General features: G+C 47.0%; 1 protein-coding gene across 2 annotated transcripts in view; it reads right to left on the bottom strand.

Annotated features, from left to right (window-relative positions):
• LOC136632034 (mitofusin-2) overlaps positions 1 to 10617 on the bottom strand; it is a 32418-nt gene extending 21801 nt beyond the window's left edge. Inside the window, exons 1-6 of one of the 2 annotated variants that reach the window (XM_066606599.1) lie at positions 10496 to 10591; positions 5034 to 5089; positions 4780 to 4958; positions 3591 to 3726; positions 883 to 1045; positions 167 to 291 (exon numbers count right to left, since the gene is read on the bottom strand). In XM_066606599.1, the coding sequence (XP_066462696.1) occupies positions 167 to 291; positions 883 to 1045; positions 3591 to 3726; positions 4780 to 4954 (599 nt within the window). In that variant the 5' untranslated portion in view covers positions 4955 to 4958; positions 5034 to 5089; positions 10496 to 10591. Of the gene's footprint in view, positions 1 to 166; positions 292 to 882; positions 1046 to 3590; positions 3727 to 4779; positions 4959 to 5033; positions 5090 to 10495 lie in introns of both variants that reach the window. The other variant, XM_066606598.1, reaches the window with a different exon arrangement.
• Between the last annotated feature and the right edge of the window lie 11717 nt (positions 10618 to 22334).

The raw sequence follows: 22334 nt of genomic DNA, 5'->3' as shown, positions 1-22334 counted from the left end.
CAGTATTCATTAAGTCAGAAGCATCCAGGCGTCAAAGAAATACATGCCCCTGCCCCTCCACATGGCTCTTGATATGTATGATATCTACCTGTGAGATTGACGTTCTCATTGAGAATTTAAGATATGCATGACACAAATGACCAGCGATGTGATCAGCGAGCGGTACCTGTCCATCAGCACGAGGTCATCCTTCAGAAGTGGGCACTTGGAATTAGGCCACATAACACTGACCAGGGATCCAGAGTCCAGAAGCTCATCCTGATGAAGGGCGTGAGCCAGCTGCATTACCGTCTGAAAGGGAAAGTACATGTTGGTATGGCATGGCTACAGATCTCTGCAGAACAATATTGGAGTAGTGCGCCAATGCTTACAAAGTGCTTCAACTACTCCGAGGGGATTAGAAAAACAGGGCTGCCTTCTTACAGCAAAAGCAGCACCACAAGTGTCCACGGGTTTTGTCTTCTACTGCAGCTCAACTTCACTTTGAAGGGGTTGTGCTAAGTTATAGTTATCCAAGGATAGTGGATAGCTTTGCGATAGGTCAGGTCCAACCAGTGGGACTTCTACCGATCCTGAGAACGGGGGTCCGTAAATCCTCAGATGAATGGAGCGGAGGTCGTGCTCCAGAAATTGCAGAGTACGAGTGCTTGGAAATCTCCAGCATAGTACTTAAAGTGAATGGAGCTGCAGCATGCACAACTGCGATTTAGTCATACAGGGGCCATTGAGCCCCCCACATCATGAAGTTATCCCTTATCCTTAGCGATATAGTTTAGGGGGAAAAAGCAGCCTCATTTTGCTTATGTACAACCTCCCTAAAAAGCAGCCCTAAAAATAGTCGTCATAGTCAGGAGTTAAAAGTATTGTCTGTTCACAGCCCACCTTGACACTCTTCTTCTCCTCTGACCCGTCAGTCAGTAGATAGGCCTCATTCCCATCAGTCCCCTCCACACGCAGGAAGCAGTTAGTGGTATGGCCGATTCCAGACGGCAGGACTTTGTCCCATAGCATGGCATTAATCACAGAGCTCTTCCCATTGCTGGTCCTAATGCAGAAGACAGGTATAATATAAGAAAGGAAAACAAAACACCACAAGTAGGGATCCAATGTCTGGGCAGTAGGACTCTTCTGCAGGCTGTCATGGCAGGCATACTGGTTATTACCCAGCTTTCCTATAAATTGATATAACCTATACCGTTTCCCTGATAATAAGACCCCGTCTCATGTTAATTTTTGCCCCAAAAGAGGCACAGGGTTTTATTTTCAGGGGGTGTCTTATAGTTACCTAGCTGGCATTGTCGTGGTCCCTCTCGCTGGTCTCCAGCAGGCTTCCGTATAGTCCTCAGCACCGACAAAGCATCTATTGCTGGTGACAGGGCTTCAATACCCCGCCTCCAGCAAGAGATTGCTATGATTGGTTTATTGAGCGCCAGCTCTGATTGGTTCGCGTGCGCCGCATCAGCCATTCATTAAATGGCTGTGATTGGTTCCTTATCAACAAGAGATGCTCTGTCGGCGCTGAGGACTACACGAAAGCCTGCCGGAGCGCCGTAGACCAGCAGGAGGGACCCGGATGGTGCCCGCTAGGTGAGTAGTGCTGTTTTTTTTTCTCCTTTCATGTAGTGTAGCTAAGGCTTATTTTCAGGGTAGGGCTTATATTTCAAGCCCACTTCCCCTACCGCAAAAATCAGAGTAGGTCCTATTTTCAGAGAAACAGTAGTTACTAGGATCTTTTTCATTTAAAGTGGTTGTCCGAGCTTAGGGAAAAAACTGCTTATTTCTAGAAACACCACAACTGTCTGTAGGGGTGTCTGGTATTGCAGCAGCCAAGCGAATGAAGCTTAGGGCAAGTGTATACGGGACAACCATCGTCGCTCAAAATAGTCACTACGTCATAAGATCATGTGTTCGCGCACCTTTACAGAGTGCTGGTTGTCCACTTGTTCAGTTTTGCAGTCATTGAGTGACTTTTTAGAGAATTTACATGGGCTGAAATATTGTTACTTAACTAGTTAGGGGGTGTGAGGCTCTTTTAAGGATGTGTATTTGACGTTGTGACTGCTCCCCAATGCACGCTGATTGGTTGCTGGATCCACTAAGCTCTTATTCTTCTTGCCTGCAAGGACTTTGTTTTTCCTTTTGGTTGAGTGTATAAATGCTCCTTTCATCCGCTTTTCGCTTATCTCTGTTGACAGAGCGACCAATGAGCGTTACGTAGGAGGGCAAATGTTCATAAACAGGCGAGCGCCAGTCAGCTTACGGTCGGAGCCGCACACTGAACAAGTGCACACCTTCCTGCAGAGCTGTTAGCCAATTACTGAAAGACCAGAATTACCTGTTTACAGCAGACGATAATTAATCAACAGCAACTATTTTTAGGTGAGCGACTATCGCTAGCATTCGCTCTATTGAGCTGCTATTCAGACAATAGTGTTCTTGTGTAAAGCCGTCCTTTGATGCAATACCAAACAACCCCCATTTTTCTGATTCTTGCCAGATCTTGTGTGCCCCCCTGATAAACTGAAACCTAAGTGTTAAGGGCCTTTTACAATGGACAACTATCGCGCAAAATTTATTCAAAAGTCAGCAATATGTCAGCGGTGGTCTGCCCGTCTAAACGCCCTGCACGAGTGCTTATTAGCGGTAACGTCACCCGCTGGTGCAGTCGTTTAGCAGACAGTCGTCCCGTGTAAATGGGATATTACTGTTCCCCTTATCTAATGTGTGTCTTCACAGTCTGAGGTCTGTCTCACTCCAGCGTATGGTAATCATGTGTTATGCACGTCAGGTGCATAATACGCTGTACCAATATCACATAGCTGGCCATGTCCCATCTTGGTGCGTATTATGCGCGCATACATGCCAAGATAGTACATGGTGAGGGGCAGCCTGCAGCCCAAACACAATGTCATTGTATGAGTGTATAGGTCCGTAGGCCACATGCTGGAAGATAAGCTCATGTGAGCCCGGCCCGATACGGTCTACTCTCCCCTGACAATATCAGACTGTGCAGGAACATATCCTATTAACAAGTGGAAAGACATTCCTACATTTCCAGGAGGAATGAGAGAGAAATAGCGCAATGTACAGGTTTAAGAAAAGATGATCCAGAACGGTTACCTAATGGGGAGACAAGAATTTACTAAAATGTACCTTTACACGGACTGATAGTTGCTCAAATAATCGCTCAAACAAGATATTATGGGCGACTGTCAGCCTGTGTACACGTCACCCTTACAGGGCAGAAGTCGTTAGTTGTTGCGTTTCACCTCACTGAGATGGAACGACGGCTCGGTGACTTCCTGCTCCATGTAAACAGAAGTCGCTCAATCTTTTAGCGACCGCCTGTGTGCATTGAATAGAGGCAGACGGCCGGGAGAGATCTGCAGCGCGCTCCGCCTCCATTCACTGAACGGCTTTTGCTCCTGTGTAAGAGCCCTGGAGTGATAGTCACTGAGACGGCTGTCCCGTGTAAAGGTACCTTAAAGAGACATCAGAAGTGCGCACATGAGAAATACTGACTTGCAGCAATAACTGTTCACCAGAGGTAGAAGGGAAGGACGAGGAAAGTGAAGAGGGGGGTGCCTTACCTGCCAAAAAAGGCCACCTTCATGTGCCGCCTGGCAAGCACCTCACTAATGCCCTTCACGTTGGTGAGATAGCCCTTGACTTCCAGCACTTGTTCTTCGGAGGCGACCGGATCCAGCTCTGCATTCTGGTAGGTTTCTAAACAACAAACAAGTTACATGAGAACAGACGACCCGAGACGAGAAGAAGCTGCAGGTAACGATCACCGCTACACATGATTTCACAATCTCTTTAAGAGCCATTTACACAACGATTGCCGCGCAATAGTTGTCTTGTGTAAAGCCATCCTTTGCTGCAATACCCAACACAACCCATGGCGGGCAGTGGCGCTATTTCTGACGAACAGCACATTTTTCTTCTGATTCTTGCCAGATTGTGTGTGCCTCCTGATAAACTGAAATCTGAGTGCTAAGGGCCAATCACACGGGACAATTGTTGTGCAAGAGTCGTTCAAACTAAGATGCGCAATAATCGTTACATCTAAATGCAAAGCCGTCATTTACCATTCGTTACGGTTCGCTCACTTCTCGCTGCGTTTAAACGCTCCTCGCTCAGTGATCCCCATAGAATGTGAAGCACTGAGCGAGAAGAGAGCGGCGATCTGGCCGTTTAAACGTTCTACACAAGCGCAAACTATCACTGACGTCACTTGTGCGAAACGTTTTGGCGACAGTCATCCCATGCAAGCATTAGGCTCTTGTGCTAGGTTATCAGCCGTTGCCGGGTGTAACGTAGTTGCATAAGAACTTACTGCACGAGCGCCGACGTCACCGCTAAGGTTGTTAGCACTCGTGCAGAGTGTTTAGACAGGCACTGGATCGAGGGCTTCTTGCTCAGGGGTTCATCTCCTATGTGAAGCGTTTACACGCAGTGAGAATCTTGCAATGTTTTTTTTATGTGGTTTGAAAGTCAGCGATAATAAATGTAAGAATAGCAAGTGATTTTTTTTTGCATTTCCACTGGACGATTATCGCTCAACTTTGTTCGCCCGAACGAATTCTGAGCGATCATCATCCCGTGCAAATGGCCCTTTTTACTCCAATCACATCCAGAGCTGCACTCGCACTTCAGTTGCGACCATTTAGCACTAACTAGGCAGACAAACATCCACCATCTTACACCAAGTGCATTCTGGGAAACAGATTGCATCTGTACCGTATCTCGTGAATGAGATTTGCCATTACTCCTCACCCTCCAGGAAGTTGTAGCTCTCCTGGATGTACGCCCCGAGCTGATCGAAGATGCCATTGATCTTCTTCTTGGCAGTCACAAAGTGCTTGAGAGGAGAAGCGTTGACGTCAGCCATGTATCTCTTGTCCTTCTTGGTGGAGATTTTAGCTGTTGGTCGGGCGAACAGAAGGGACATTGCGCTGCGGGAGGAGAGAATCATTAGTATCTAAAGACAACGAAGCGACAATTTCTTCACACGGCACTTATTTACTGACCAGCGAGAACGCGGCACGGACGGCACGCCGAGCTCAGAAAGACGGACCTTTAATGCCTATCAACAGAAGTAGATAGAGTGAAACAATGGAAGCAAGCATGTAGCAGAGCCGAGCGGTGTAGGGGGCGCTACAGGACCCTGCAGATTTATATACATAGCTGGACATACAGGTCTTAGCGGAAATACATACTAGTATGATGGGGGGGCGATACCTACAAGAAAAAATATTGTTCACATGTACGACTCCATTCAAAAGAGCGGGGTTCATATTCTTGCGAGGTCAGTGCGTCTCGCAACGCACAAATCTTGCGATTATCTCGGCCGTATGATAGCGGTCTTACTCTTTAATATATTATGTGAAGTTACACAACTGAACAGATATACTAGTATTTTAAGATCTCCGCTTGCTCCTCATTCAGTAGGAACCTTTATTGTTTACTTCCACTGGATACAAACGTCTCCCGGTCATGTGATCGGCAATCCAGCGAACGGCTCGTTAGGACATATTCACACCTATGGGCTACTAGCGATATACCGATGCGCTGCACGGCACTGTAAGCACAGGGATTGGTTATTGAAAACTGGGCTTTCAAAGTTATTTCCTTCTACCTAATAACTGATGTTACTGCGCCATTTTTGGTCCTTATTCACAAATTTCACTCAAATCGGACCACAACGGTGGATTGTATTCGATAAACAAGCTGATTTTGCGTTCTATAGATTTTTATGAATGGCCGTCCTGGAATATACAAAGTGGCCATAAAAGTAGGCCGGCACCGCACTGTTATGGAAGCTGGCCAAAAGAAAGTCTGACTGTTGCCCATAACAACCAATCACAGCGCAACTTTCACTTTACCTCAGCAGTATAAGAAATAGCAACCAATCACAGCGCAGCTTTCATTTTACCTCAGCAGTATCGGGAATAGCAACCAATCACAGCAAAGCTTTTATTTTACCTCAGCGGTATAAGAAATAGCGACCAATCACAGCGCAACTTTCATTTTACCTCAGCAGTATAAGAAAATGTGACCAATCACAATGCAGCTTTCATTTTACCTCAGCAATGTATTAAATGAAAGCTGCGCTATGGTTGGTTGCTATTGGCAATAAAAATTACGGGGGGGGGTTGAGGTGAGTTTTTGATTTTTAATTACGCCAGTGTTCATCGCCCGATCCTGAAGATCGCTCATGCAAAATTTCACTCAAATCGGACCAGAACTGTGTATTTATACGAGACACAAAGACAGATTTTGCGCTTTATACATAAGATTATCGCGTAAAACTCGAACGAACGTAAATGATAATCACGCAGCGCCTAAAAAACAAACATGGCTGGATCTTCGCTGCGTGTAAACGTATCCAAGGATAAGTCTGTTTAAACGCTCTGCACGGGCGCTGACATCCGCGCTCAGGATGTCACTTAGCCGGCTGTTGTCACGTATTAAAGGGCCATATAAATCCCCAAGATGGCACCGCCTATCAGACAGGATTAGTAAATAACCCCGCCGGGTATTTCCAGGACTCTCCCCCAGACGCCGCGGATTACGCCTGCCGCATAAAAAGATGCGCAGATTTTACATCTACAACACATTAACATTGCAGATCCTCTCGTCTTTACACGAGTAGGCGATATCCGCACGCGGGCGGTGGTACAGTTTTGCGGCGGCCGCGTGGGGTGGAATTTTTGTAGTCGCCGATTTTGCCGTGATCCTGCGTCAAAATCCGCTCTAATTCTGCTCACTGAACGCGGCGCACTTCACTTTTGTTCGCCGCATCGCGTGGATGAGATCTGCTGAGTTTTCGGCCGCCGCACGGCCTGTACTGTAAATGCAGAGGATGTTCGCAGCATTTTTGCTACCTGTGAATGCACCTTTCAGAGCTGCGCACAAGTGAATCCATCACATGACCAGGAGAGATTTAACCCTACTGGATAACAGCAAGCAGAGGTTTTGAAAATCCAGAAAGTATAATAGACAATTGCACCATTTTTCATGGTTATTTTTGCAAAATTTGGCGAATCCGAAATCCCCCTTTAAACCTCCGTCCCCATGTAAGGTGTAAGCCGGACGCCCGGCGACATCTGCGCAGCTCACGTAGGGTATGTGTGTGAAAGGGCAGCTATAATTAGCGCATGACACGTGCCCGCCCGGAGGGCTGCCAGGTACAGTTGGCATCGGCGTACAGATAGCCGGCCTGTTGCTGCGTCGTCAGAATGACCCCCGAGCCGTCGCACCTGTGGCATTAGCGGTCATACAGGACGGCGCAGATCGCTGAGGAATAGGTTCTAGATCATTCCGGGAGCGGACGGTTACAGAGCAACGCCGACCTACAGTGTTTAACCCTTCAGTAACCTGCAGAGGATATAACAGTAGCTACAGCCGGGATCGTTTGGTGAAGGGGTAATCATGGAAATTAACGTCATATTACTAGCATATAATGATTAGTGGGGTCTGACCTCTGGGACCCCCGCCGATCCGGAGAATGAAGGGGGACAGGACTGCTTCAGTACTGCATCCTTATCTAGGGCTTTCCCTGCAGAGCAGCGCTCTAGCCCGCCCCCAGCGCTGCATCCCCTTTGTTGCCAGGATCACTGGGGTCTCAGAGGTCGGACCCCCACCGATCATAAAGTGATGGCAGATCCCTTTAATGCCCAACAACAGTAGTCGCCAACCTGTTACTCTTGAGCTGTTGTGAAACTACAACTCCCAGCATCCTCTCTGTCTTAGGTTGGTCCAATTGGCAGCGGGAATTCTGCAGCGGAGGCCGGCCTCATTTGATGCAGATTTTGAAGCAGACATTATCACGTACTTCTGTGCGGAATTCTCCCCTCGTTGAGAAAAGGTGAATTCCGCGCCGGAAATTGCGATAAAATTGGAATTGAATTCGGCATCGCACGTCAGTTTCCGAACGGGTTTTGTGCGGATTATTTGCGCAGCTTGTAGACCAGATGTTCAAAATCTCATCCACCTATATCTGCATCACCTGTGGTGTCAGGAGGCTGCTACAGCATAACTGCACAGGATGCAGCACAGCACAACAGGGGATACTCCCCATCCGTAAGTACAGCAGGTAAGCGCTTCTGCCAGTATGACGAGGGTGCGCGCCACCCAAAAGCTATACTGTGTACAAAGGAAGTGAGCACAAGTCATAATAATAATAATCTGTATTTGTATAGCGCCAAATTATTCCGCAGCGCAAATCATAATATAATACAGTGCAATCCCGTTAATGCAGCGTCCAACCATTAAACCAAAAAGAAAAAAATTCGGATAAAACGGCCCTTTTGTGTAAATACTCTTTATGGCTCCACCCACCCGTCCAGCACGGTCGCCTCACGTCTGACAGTTTTTGAAAACGAGAAGGACATTGCAAAAATTTGCCTAAGGGCAGCTGCACAAGGGGCTTATAAAAATTTTTAGTAAAAGTAAAGTTATAAGTAAAAGGGTATTAAAGGGGTTTTTCCAGACTGCGCCTGCTGTCAGTGCCGGGATAAACCGGAATGGAAGCTACAGCTCCGACCCGTCCAGTGGTGGACACTCGTAATTACAGGCAGAGCTCCCATTGAAATCAATGGGAGCTGCACCTGCTATTACAAGTGTTGGCCACTACGCAGGAGTCGGAGCAGTAGCTTCTATTCTGACTCCGGTTTATCACGGCACTGACAGCAGGCGCAGTCTGGAAAACCCCTTTAAAGGGAACCTGTCAGCCACGTTTTATACAATGTTTTAGTTTTGTCCTATAATAGCCGCACACCCCAGTAATCGTCTCCAAACTTTTGCCGAAATGTATGTAAATGGCGCAGACCAGTCGGTGGGCTGCTGGACCGCCTCCGCTAGTACCTGTTCATCACCAAGCCCACCCCTCTAGGTTTTTTAGATGTGGATGAGGCGTCATCTACGTAGCATCCAAAAAAGGGGGAATAGAAGCAGCTCAGGCACACCGCCCCGATCACGAGGTCTGCATTCCACGGACGGAGGAGCCGCCTCAGCCACGAATGAATCCAATGTCAGTTCTGATACAAGATTTCTCCAGCCGTCATATATGATAAAAAGCTCCAGGTTTAATAGATCTTTACAGGCGCAGAAAGACCGAAAACAAGGCCCACGTGGTGCTGCTCCCGGCTCCGGGTCACAGACAGCCGCTCCAACCCGGCTGATGACTAATTAGTTAATTACATAACAGATGCAAATAACAGTCTAAAGTCATATCAACCACCTTGTCATCAAATGTCAGTAGATACAGCGCAAATCTCCAGGATGGCGGCTTCCAGTCTCGCGCAGATAAACAGAATGCCGCTGCCCACAAAAGGGAGCCTGCCGTGGCACCCGCCTGTGTAGATACAACCGCACTCTAAGTGGAGGCTTGCTCTATTCAGATGTGCAATAATCCAGACTAATAATTGGGCGCCAATCCGGTCTCACCGATTACAGATTAGGGCGATTTCACTATATTATACTATACAGGTGACAAATATAAATCCATATTACACCCCCTTCCCCATAACACTGAGCAGGAGATAAGTGGACACCGCCTCTACAATTATACTACGGTATATATGGGACACGTGTATATATATGGATCACAGCCGCTCTTCCTTTATACTATATAGGTGATGAATATAAATCCAGATCACTCTCCCACTATAATATATAAATTGTATTTATTTACACACGCTCTCCCACTGTACTATATATGGAACACATATATACATATCACACTATACTATATAAAGGACACATATCCATTTCACATACCCTCCCCTGCTATACTATAGAGGACACGCATATCCCTCCCGCTATCCTATATAGACAACACACATTCATCACACCCTCTCCACTATATAGAGGATACATATACTGTAATATATATAATAACACCCCCTCTCCTGCTATACTGCATAGAGGACACACATACCTATATCACACCCCCTCTCCCACTATCTTATATAGAGAAAACATATCCATATCACACCCTCTCCCATTATACTATATAGCGGACTAATATACTGTATAGATATGACACCCCATCTCCCGCTGTCCTATAGAGGACACACATATGCATAATCACACCCCCTTTTCCACTATCCTATATAGATGACACACATATCCATATCACACCCTCTCCCACTATACTATATAGAGGACACATATACTGTATATATATGCCCCCCCCCCCCTCTTCCACTATACTACATAGAGGACACACATTCATATCACACCCCCTCTCCAGCTATCATATATAGAGGACGCAAATATCCAAAACCCAACCCCCCTCCCGCTATCCTATATAGAGGACACACATATCCATATCACACCCCCTCTCCCACTGTACTATATAGAGGACACATATATCCATATCACACCCCTCTCCCACTATACTATATAGGATACACATATACTGTATACATATCACACCCCATCCCCCGTCCTGCTACACAAGCACACTGCCCCCTTCAGAACTTACTTGCTGGTGGCAGGAGAGTCAGCTGGAGCTCATGCCATACATAGAGCGGCACCCATCCCCGGCCTCTGACACCTGAGCGGCCTGTGAAGGGTACAGTCCAGGAAGCCGCAGGCCCCGCCCCCTCTCGCATCTCATTGGCTGGGGGACGTCCAGACTCTAAGAGGCAAAATACTAGGGGGATACAACTGTTCTTACGCCCTGTCTCTCAGGCTGCTCCCATTCACAAAGGTAACATGCAGGGAGCAGACTCCAAGAAAATGGCCGCTGCGGATAACGCTCCGGAGACGCAGGGAGGCTCTATTGACTGGCCTCTAGTAGTTATAAGGGTGGAACTGGAGGACGTTCCCGCAATGCTTTGTAAAGGCGTGGAGGGAGAATGTGGAGCCCGCGTGTGAGAGCCTGGTCGGCGGAACGCCAGATGACTGCTCCATGGCCGATCAGAGCTGACAGCTCGTCCATAGTCCAGTGAGCCTTGTGTAGTGGATGCAGCGGACTACATGGGGACCCAGATCTCAGTGCAGTGTCTGCAGAACTCAGTGCAGTGTCTGCAGCTGGTTGTTGTGTCACTGTACAGCTAAATGTGATTTTTCCCAGCAAGAGAAACCACGTAATCCTGTAGATCTGATACCTTTTACTACTGGCCAACACGGTACCAAACCTTTGTTTTCATGTTATACAGCTGCAGTGGGCAGTTAAAGAATAACCAAATCACAGACACAACTCAGTGACCTGCAGCAGGTATTGCAGTTTATGATGACTAAGTTGACTGTGGCCTAATTACTCTCCATAATCTTTGAAGATTCCTGGAGAACAGGAGAAGGTCCAGAAGACTGGAGAAGAGCAAATGTTATCCCCATCTTCAAAAAAAGGGAAGAAGGTGGATCCAGGAAACTACAAGCCAGTGAGCCTGACTTCTATACTGGAAAGATCCTTTAACAGATTTAACCCCTTAGGCACCAAGTACCATTTATTTACAGTGCTTAGTTTGGGGTTTTCATCCCGGCCAGTGGCTTAAAATTTTTTTTAAAAAAATACTACTCTGGATTAAAGCTTCTTGTCCTACAATGTAGCAGGAGTAGGTCAGGTCCTCGGCTGTTGGTGACAGCTGACCTGGAGGAGAAGACACAACCACTTCTGCCTCTCTAGCAGGCTACGTAGCGATCAATGAGCACTTTGTAATGAATATTTGATTCTTACGACGTGTATGGCTGTATATTTCCTTCTATGACAGAATCACTGACTGGGTTGATCAGGAAAATGCGGTGGATATGTGTTTCCCCAAAAATAAGACCTATATGGGGAAAAAAAATACCTTGCATGCGCCATCTCGGTTCTTCTCGTTGCCCTCCAGGCGCTCCGGCAGGCGTTCCATGTCATCCTCAGCGGTGACAGAGCATTCTCTTCCTGGTAACGTGGGTTGAATACCCAGTGTCCAGCAAGAGATTGCTGTGATTGGCTCAGGACCGCGGCCTCAGCCAATCACAGCCAGTACTCGATGAGACAATCACAGCCATTCAATGATGTCATTCACCCAAATAGGGGATTGACAAGGCAACTGTTAGGTGGATTCACAACTGGCTGAGTGATTGTACCCAAAGAGTGGTCATAAATGGCTGCACATCCAAGTGGAAGAATGTATCAAGTGGGGCACCACAAGGCTCTGTCCTAGGCCCAGTGTTGTTCAACATTTTTATAAATGATCTGGAGGAGGAAACTGGTGGGAAACTGATCAAATTAGCTAGGAGGGATAGCTTATACTAGGGAAGAGAGAGTATTCAAAAGATCTAGAAAAGCTTGAACAGTGGGCGGCGACTAACAATGGTATTTCTCCCTGTTAAATACCAAAGTCCTACATCTGGGCAAGAAAAATGAAGAAAGCACATACAGAATGGGAGGAATTGGGCTAAGCAGCACATGGGAAAAAGACTTGGGTATACTAATAGATCATAGACTGAACATGAGTCAGCAATGTGATGCAGCAGCCAAAAAGGCAAACAATTCTGGGATGTATTAGGAGAAGCATAGAGTCTAGATCATGTGAGGTCATTATCCCCCTCTACTCTACCTTAGTCAGACCTCATCTGGAATACTGTGTCCAGTTCTGGGGACCCCACTTTAAAAAAGACATAGACAAACTGGAGCAAGTTCAGAGAAGAGTTACCAAGATGGTGAGCGGTCTGCAAATCATGTCCTATGAGGAACAGTTAAAGGATCTGGGAATGTTTAGCTTGCAGAAAAGAAGGCTGAGAGGAGACTTAATAGTGGTCTACAAATATCTGAAGGGCTGTCACACTGCAGAGGGATCAGCCCTATTCTCATCTGTACAAGGAAAGTCTAGAAACAATGGGAGGAAACTGAAGGAGAGGAGACACAGATTAGATATTAGACAGTGAGGGTGATCAATGAGTGGAACAGGTTACTACGGGAGGTGGTGAGTTCTCCTTCAATAGAAGTGTTCAAACAAAGGCTGGACAGACATCTGTCTGGGATGATTTAGTGACCCTGCACTGAGCATGGGGTTGGACCCGATGATCCTGGAGGTCCCTTCCAACTCTACCATTTATGCAAGCTATGACCAAAACCCCAACAGTTTTTGGATTCTTTGTTACTGTTATGACATGGTCACATTAGATTGTAATGCAACCTCATTTACAGTTATTAGATGTGATGTTACAGTGTGACACTGATCACCATATGCAAATGAGAGATGGTGCAATGCCTCTACAGTGCCATCACCTTTTAGTAGGTAGCTTTCCTAGATCTCAGTGGTGTAGCAATAGGGGTCACAGGGGTGGCAATTGCACCCGGACTCACCACTGACATCACTGGGCTTTGCTCACATGAACTTACAAATGAGACATTTGTGCTGCCTTCTCCCTGACACTGCAGAAGACCCCTGAGGTGTCGTCTGTCAGAAATCCCTTAGTGTGTAATTTTGTCCTTCACAACCCTGCTATACCTGCTAAAGGGCTCAGTGGTCCTGGAATGTTTATATTGAATAACTCTTAGGCCTCATGTCCACGGGGAAAATCAGGCCCGCTACGGATTCTCCATTGAGAATCCGTAGCGGGTCCCTCCTGCCCCGCGGACATGAGCGCTTAAAATAAGAATTAACTCACCTCTCGTCCGCTCCGGATCTTCCCTTCGCCACGGCGTCATCTTCTCTCCGTCGCGGCCGGATCTTCTTTCTTCGGCCAGGCGGATGCGTAGGGCACGTCGGTTGCGTGCCGTGCATGCCCTGGCCCGAAGAAAAAAGATCCGGCCGCGACGGAGAGAAGATGAAGCCGCGGCGAAGGGAAGATCCGGAGCAGGTGAGTAAATTCTGATTTTGGTCTCCCGCGGATCTGGACGGCTTCCATAGGCTTCAATAGAAGCCTGCGGGAGCCGTCCCCGCGGGAGACCCGCACGAAAATGGAGCATGGTCCAGATTTTTTCATGCTCCATTTTTTTTAAAATCACTTTTATTGACCATCCGCGGGTATTTATCTACCCACGGGTGGTCAATGCATCCCTATGGGGTGCGGATCCGCGGGCAGGAGAAGAGTTAAAATCCGCTGTGGATTTTAATTCTTCTTTTGCCCGTGGACATGAGGCTGTAAACTCCTCACTGCTTCACCTCTGTGAGAGGGGCACATCCTCTCTCCAGCAGTGAATGGGTTACACCGTGTTACAGGAGCCCTTTCTAGCTCTCGTAGAGTGCTGCATATTTACACACGCAAGGAAAAAAAGCCACAAAACGGTAAAAACACGCATAGTTTGATCGTATAAATGCGCAGCATATTTATACGTCGGAAATCTGCATCAGCGGTGCATATTAAAAATATGCGCGGAACGCTAGTTTAATCCGCTGGTGAGTGCGCCCCCAGTCTCCGCAGGAGAGGAGTTAGTGGGGCTGTGCTGTCCGTGTAACCAGATCGTCCGAGTTGCAGGTTTGCACTTGTGGATCTGCTGTGAGTTTTAACCTTGTGTTTTAATTCAAGGATTCAAACCTGCAGTCTGAACAGGAACGCTTCGGATTTGGCATCTGCGGCGCTTTTTTTTTTTTTCTGCATATTCATTCACTGCAGAGGTTTTCCCCTCCAGATGAAGGTGATTTTTACATCTCCTCCACATGGTTTGCACTGTAAATGCTGCCTGGGTGAAGCAGCCTTAACGCCCATTTAGACACCGATTTATCTCTTAAGATTCGCTCAGAAGTCATCTTTTGAGCGATAATCGTCGTGTCTAAACGTGCGGCCATCGTGCACTGTTTGTTCATCGCTGATTTCTAGCAAGCTAGAAATCACTGATGACTGTTATCAGCACTGCACTCTGATTTTCTCAGTGGGCGGCGCTGATAGCATTCTTTTAGCTGGTATCCAGCTGAGACTTCTCAGCAGGATACCAGCTGAGAGCTCTGAGAACAAACGAGCTGTCAGCACTTCAGGTCAGCGGGACACCGCTGATAACTGCGAGAACAAAGCAGCTGCTGTTCTCAGCGGTGTCATGCTCCGCCTGCATTTAACTCTTTAAGTAGCTACAAGTGTACAAGTGACTGATTGATTGTGCACCAGCAAAGATGAAGTGAAAAATGAGCAGAAAGGAAGCGCAACTGCTGGATGCCATGTCAAGCTGTAGCATGCCGGCTGATCAACAGATCCTATGAAGCAGCTTAATGACAAAACGCAAAACAAAAATTTCCCATCTAGAAGGTCTGGGAACAAAATGAAAAACATCGAATCTTGTAGAGCAAAAAATTCTCTTTCAAATAGAGCAAAAATAAAAAAAAAGAAAATGGAGTACATTCCGATTTTTGCCTCTGAAAAAAGGTAAAAATTTGCCTAAAAGTGTTTTTTGCCATTTTTGACTCATTGTATCTTAAGAGCTATGCATCCTTTTGGGTCCATAATGTGAATAATGAGAAACATTTCTATGGAGTCCACATTGATAAATTCAGAGCTGAGTTGGATTGCATTGATTAGGAGTTATTACTGCTTAAAATAGGAGTTTTATTTTGCGCGATAGAATTTTTCAGCTACTTTGACATGCAATGGTGGCAGAATGATGATAAGAGTGGCAGTCTGAGGAGCTTAGCTGGATTCAGCACCAAAAGTTCTCCTAGTGTGTGAAGTTTCATTGCTCTAGAGACATTGGAACTGGCTTGGTAATGGATTGAAATCGCCACTTTTTTCAGGTTGCGCACTATAATCACATGACAACCCCCTAGATTAAGACCTGTAGCTCGTGAACCAAAGCACTTTGAAGCCTAATATTCTGGCTATCTTAGTTTAGGGTCAGGGTCTATCTTTGTGCAAAGTTTCATTGAAATCTGAGATGGTCGACTGGGAGCATTGGTTGAACTGACATGGAATGACCCACCTCTAGCTTGGATACAAGATGTGATACGGCAGGCATGGAGGCTCTAGTACCCTGTTGTACCGCCTCTAGCTTGGATGTAAGATGTGATACAGGCGGGCATGGAGGCTCTAGTACCCTGTTGTACCGCCTCTAGCTTGGATACAAGATGTGATACGGCAGGCATGGAGGCTCTAGTACACTGTTGGGTCACCTCTAGCTTGGATACAAGATGTGATACAGGCAGGCATGGAGGCTCTAGTACCCTGTTGTACCGCCTCTAGCTTGGATACAAGATGTGATACAGGCGGGCATGGAGGCATTAGTACCCTGTTGTACCGCCTCCAGCTTGGATACGCTGTGATGCAGGATAAGATGTGATGCAGGCAGGCATGGAGTCTCTAGTACCCTGTTGTACCGCCTTTAGCTTAGATACAAGATGTGATACGGCAGGCATGGAGGCTCTAGTACGCTGTTGGGCCACCTCTAGCTTGGATACCAGATATGATACAGGGGGCATAGAGGCTCTAGTACTTTGTGGTACTGCCTCTAGCTTGGATACAAGATGGGATACAGGTGGGCATTGAGGCTCTCGTACACTGTTGTACCACCTCTAGCTTGGATACAAGATATGACATGGCTGGGCATGAAGGCATACAGGTTCCATATGGTATCCTCTGGAATATCGGTCCGTATTTGCTGTAATTGAGCCCCTAGATCGTGCAAACTTGTAGGCTGTCAAAGTTGGTGTCCCAGATGGTCCCATACATGTTCTATTGGTGATAAGTTTGGGGACCGAGCAACCATGTAAGATTGACAATGTTGTGGGGGCTTCCTGTGACCCCCTTGTGTGGCGGCTGAGCATTAGAGGAACACATGTGGCTGCAGGATGTCCTGAACATATCACTGAGCTGTCATTGTCCCTCGTACCACTACTAAGGGGGACCGACTGTCACATGTGATGGCCCCCCCAGATCATCATACCAGCAGAGGGCCGTGTGCCGCTCTACAGCAAAGGCATTATTAAGGCGCTCACCTCGAGGTCTCCAAATGCAAACGCGGCCCTTTTTCTTGCCCAAATTAAACCTGGATTCATCACTGAAGACACCCCGGAGCCACTTCATAGTCATCCAGTTTTGTGGTTCACAGTGCCACTGCTAACTAAGGTGACAGTGGGTGTCAAAGGCCATACATGTGATTGGTGCTGTGAGACCTAAAGTTCGGACAGACACAGGGGTGTATTGATGGCGCCACCTGTCTATGCGTGGAGGACAACAAAACAGTTGGAGCTGCTTCTGCTTCTTAGAAGATCAGATGATCCTCTTTACTGTCTTTCGAGGGCATCCTGAGCCCGGTCGCCTTGTGTGCCCTCGTACATCCACTGGTCCCAACACCACCTTACAGTCTGGTCAAAACAGCCCAGATGGCGGGCAGTTCATCATTATGACCATCTAGCTTCTCGCAATCCAATAATGTGTCCCCTCGAAAGCTCTGTTAACTGTGCAAAACCTCTTAGATTGCATCGTAGAGGCATCTAGTGGTCAACAAGCTCTACACAAATGGAAAAAGAGCTTCAGGTGACCAGACTGTTCATCTCCTGCCACAACTCTTAATTATTTTCATATCTGCCTGGGATGTAACTACATGCCAGGTTTTGCAGAGGAGCATAAATGGCATCATATGTCTCCTCACACACCTAGGCGCTCTCCTTCTCCTATAGACTTGCATCTATAGATCTCTCAATAGCCAGGCCAGAAACCTGCTGCACATTGAGGGTCAATCATCCTGAAACAGCTGCCTGTGTATGGTTATTCTGGCTTTGGCTAACAATTCCCAGTCATTGTTATAAGGCTTGTTTAAAAAGTCTCATATTGACTTACAGGAATGCTGCCTTCCAATAGGTGGTGCTGCAGGGGTATTATTCTGTCCTGCCATTTGCAGATTTTCCAGAGGAGCATGCATGGCCTTATAAGTCTCCTCACACATCTTCTAGGTGCTCTCCTGAAGGAGAAATGATACCTTACCTGACCCAACTTTTGCAGCAAAATGCCCACTTATTCTAGGTGATTTTTTTTTTTCAAAGCATGTAATAACCCTGTATATTAAACTCCTCCCCTGCATACTGGCCACTAAGCCTAATACATTTCTTACCTCGCTTCTGGGCTCGGAGCAGGTAGAGTTCATCCTGGCTGTGAAGCCCCTAATAATAATGTGAATTATTGAATGTTATCCAGTGCTCGACCACCTCCAATATTCAAATTTCTCGTTTGGCCTTAGATATTGAAAAGGTGATCAATAGCGCCCCCTTTGCAGTTTCTGTACAGAGTTTTGTGTGTTATGGGAATTATTCAGGAACGCTATCTTTGCCCCTTAGGGAGAGCACCTAGAAGGTGAGTGAGGAGACTTATAAGGCCATCCATGCTTTTCTGGGTAATATGCAAATAAGGGAGATGGAACAATATCTCTGCAGCGCCCCCTTTTGGAAGGCAGCAGTCCTGCAAGTCAATGTTAGGCTCTTTATACAAGCCTTATAAGTCTAAAGAGTCAAACATTGACTTGCAGGAATCCTGCCTTCCAATACGTGGTGCTGCAGAGATATTGTTTCATCTCCCTTATATGCATGGGAATTACTGTGTTTCCCCGACAATAAGACACTGTCTTACATTAATTTTTGCCCCAAAAGAGGCACAGGGTCATATTTTCAGGGTGTCTCCTAACTCACCTACCAGGTGGAGTTTGGGTCCCTCTTGCTGTGCTGCGGCAGTCCTTCTGTGTAGTCCTCAGCCTGAGAGAGCATTCTCTTCCTGGTAACGGGGCTGGAATACCCCGCCTCCTACACGGTAGACTGCCGGAGCGCCGCAGCCCAGCCATCTTTTGAGCGATCATCTTTGTGTGTAAATGCACCTTTACTTCCCTCCCGTATCTCCTGGACCTGCTTGATCAGTTTGTACTAGCCTCCGGCCTACGGGCTGATCCTGATAAGTCAGTAACTAGACATCGTAGCTGTTGGCTCTTCCAACCAGCTGAGAAAGAACTGGAAATTAGATAAACAACCCACGGCTGTATTAATCTTTTTATAGTGTCAACATATTTCACAACACGTTACAAGTCAGAGGGAGCCCACTGCTGACAAACTTTCAAAAATATTAAATTTGATTTGGGTTTTCGGTGTTATTTTTTATATAGTTTTTGGGTCCCCTATGCCCAATGGCTTTTGAGCGATAATCGTTGCATGTAAAAGGGCCTCTGAAGATGTCATTGGTGACGTCCCTGCCAGGCCTTTTATTGGCTGCAGCGGTGATGTAGATAAACATCACTGCACTGGCTGCCAGTTAAATACAGAATTCAATTTAAACTTATTACCTTCATCCACAAAGCCCTCCACAGTGCAGCGCCCTCCTATATCGCCTCCCTCATCTCAATCCATCACCCAGCCCGGGCTCTCCGCTCGGCAAACGAAACTAGACTGCACACCCCTCTAATTCGAACTTCTCACTCCCGCCTCCAAGACTTCTCCAGAGCAGCGGTCCTCTGGAACGCACCACCAAAGAACATCCGGGCAATCCAGGACTCGAAAAACTTCAGGCGTGCTCTAAAGACGCACCTCTTCAGGGATGCATACCGCATTCCCTAAACAAACCCTTCTGTACTCCGCCTGATAACATGTTTCCTGACCTACTGACTGCAATCCCTGCTAGCCATCATAAACCGCTCCTGTAGTCATATTGATCCTGCCGTCGCATAACTAAATGTCTGACTGTTGTCTGTATATAGCATCCCTCACTCTCCAGCACGTGATACCGTGCACACCTCCAGCCATTTTACCTTCTGTATCACCCCATTACTTGTAGTATGTAAGCTCGTTGGAGCAGGACCCTCACCCCTATTGTTTCCATCAGCTGATTACGATTGTAACCGTGGTTCTGTAATTTTTTGTACTTTTGTCTTTCTGTATCCCCTGTCTATGTAAGCGCTGCGGAATATGTTGGCGCTATACAAATAAAGATTATTATTATTATTATTATTATTAAACATCCCACATGACCAGTAAATGGGCATGAGGGAGCCCGTAGCGGAATCCGTCCCGAGGACCATGCGTACCTGTCCGTGTCGAGCTCTTGCTTTCCCACAGAATCCGCGGCCGTCCGCTATGTCAATGGCGGATGGGCCGCGGATCAGACAACTTTCGTAACCACCAAAGAAACCGTCCGTGACAGAACTGGACTGAAATGGCGCATGCTGCGACTTGATTTCCGCAAATCTGCATGCTTTAATTCAGCTGCGGACGCCCATGTTTCCCTATGGGTAGTTTGAACTGCGGATCGTCCACAATTCAAATCCGCCCGTAGCCATTGGGCCTAAATACACACTGGGGCGAGCGCCATACCTGTCTGTGAAGCAAGGCCAATTTCACGCTTGACATCATGTAAATCCCACTCATATGCGAAGCATTTTTATGTCAACTCCGCCTCTGATCCGGTCAGCCGCGGCGGAGGATCGCGGAGTTTCTCCTACTGTTTTCAAAGGGAGACCTCGTATCGCACTGCGTGCACCAAGCATGGCGGGCGATGCTGCCGCCGGCTCCATTGAAATCAATGGGCACCGCGATACGAGAGTGAGTGAAAACGCAGAATCATGAAACCCGTGATTGTCAATGGTTTCACTCCCATTTGTGATGGGCTTTCTGCGTTTTTGCTTTTTTTATATCTCCTATGTTTCCCTATGGAGCCTCCTTTTTATCGCATCGCAATGCACGAACTTGCGATTTTTGTTACAATGCGTTTTTAACATTAGAAAGTCCTATTCACTTTCGTGCGAGAAAGTCGCAAGAAAAAGCATCGCTGATGCTCAAAAATTGCGAGGACAAAGATACGTATTTGCTATATACTTGCACACGTTTTTTTTTTTCAGGAATATATTTCTGTGCAACTATTTATTTTGGTATCCTGGAGACCCTATTAGGCCGGGCTCACATGAGCGGGTTAGATTCCGCGCGTGGATATCCGCAACAGAAGACCTGCGAATTGCGTATGGTCGTGTATGTGTGCGGTTTTCCATGACAGCGTATCGGAAGAAAGATCGCAAGCAGGGAATGACATCAGAAGGTTGCCCGACCGCCTGGAAACCCCTTCTATCACTCAGGTGACTGCTGCTCTCCTGGCTTGGCTTGTTTTATACTACTTTTCTTGGAAGTAGTATAAACCACTTATTCTTGCGGAGGAGGAGCCCCAAATTCAAGCGGAGGTTGCAGACCGCAGTCTGGATGGGGTGTTGCTTCACAGACTCTGTCCTGCATTATCTGCCCACAAATTCCTGTTTTCTTCATTCTATTTGTATCTGGTCTCCTAGCAATGTGTGTTCGACTCCACGCCCAAACACAATCTTATGCACTGTGGGTTAGACTCCTCCATGGAGATCAATGGAGCTCATACGCGCGGAATCCGCGGTAAAATAGAGTATGCTGCTGTGGTTTAACATTCTATAACTTTTTTTTGTTCTGCATTTATGCTAATCAATGCACATGCAGTACCTAAAACTGACCACAAGATGTCCTACTGCACAAACCATGAACTTAAAAAAAAAAATAACTTCACCTTAAAACACCTCACTTTACTTAGACCTTGAGCCCCACCAATCACTACATGGTGGGGGGCTGCGGCACAGTTGATGATTCCAGAGTAAGAGACGCTCTGTACAGTATCACTCAGGCTCATAGAAGGGGTCCTAAGAGAGCAGCACCCCTCTATGATATCCATGTACCCTAATACGAACATTAGAGACAATGAACAGTAAGGTAACATGAAAAAGGAACCTGTCTGCTATACCGCAACTGACAGAGTTTTAACCCCTTACTGACCGACCCATAGTGTTTTTACGTCCTGCCTAAGTGCGCTTAAATCCCCAGGGCCATAAAAACACGCTCACTCTGGGGATTAAAGCCCCATGGGTTGTGGATGTAACACCTTCCTGCTGTTGGAGGTAACCCCCGCCCCCCCCCATCCCCCCTCCAGTCATGCGATCACCATTTTCCAATGGATACCGGCGATCCTATAAAAGTAAATCGAGTTTGAAAAAAGTTAAAGATTCAGCTCCCCTCACGGATTGGATCTGTGAGCGGAGCTGAGAGCACTCGCCCCCATCCTCTGTGAGGTCCTACATCGTTCTGGTCCTTTTAGGACCTGACACCGCCTTCTGAGCGTGCGCGTCAAAAGTAAAATGTCATGTGCACGCGCAGAAGGCCGGGAGGCCCTCAGAAATTTAAAATCACCCTGCCCCCAGCTAGTATGAGTAGCCGCTGTATGTGGTTCCCGGTCACATGATCACCGTTATCCAATGGAATATGCTGATCATGTAATGTAAAAAAAAAAAGAAATAAGGTTTAAATTTTCTCTCCTCGCAGATAATGGCGATCACGTAACGGTTAAAAAAAAAAGTTGAAGTTTTATCTCCCCTCGCTGATGCAATCAGTGAGAGGAGATAAAACAGCTTACCGGAGGCCTCCGTA

Source organism: Eleutherodactylus coqui, chromosome 6 (genome assembly GCF_035609145.1).
Source record: "Eleutherodactylus coqui strain aEleCoq1 chromosome 6, aEleCoq1.hap1, whole genome shotgun sequence".
NCBI lineage: Eukaryota > Metazoa > Chordata > Amphibia > Anura > Eleutherodactylidae > Eleutherodactylus > Eleutherodactylus coqui.
The sequence above is the reverse complement of the archived record's forward strand: the minus strand, read 5'-3'. Positions and strand labels throughout refer to the sequence as shown.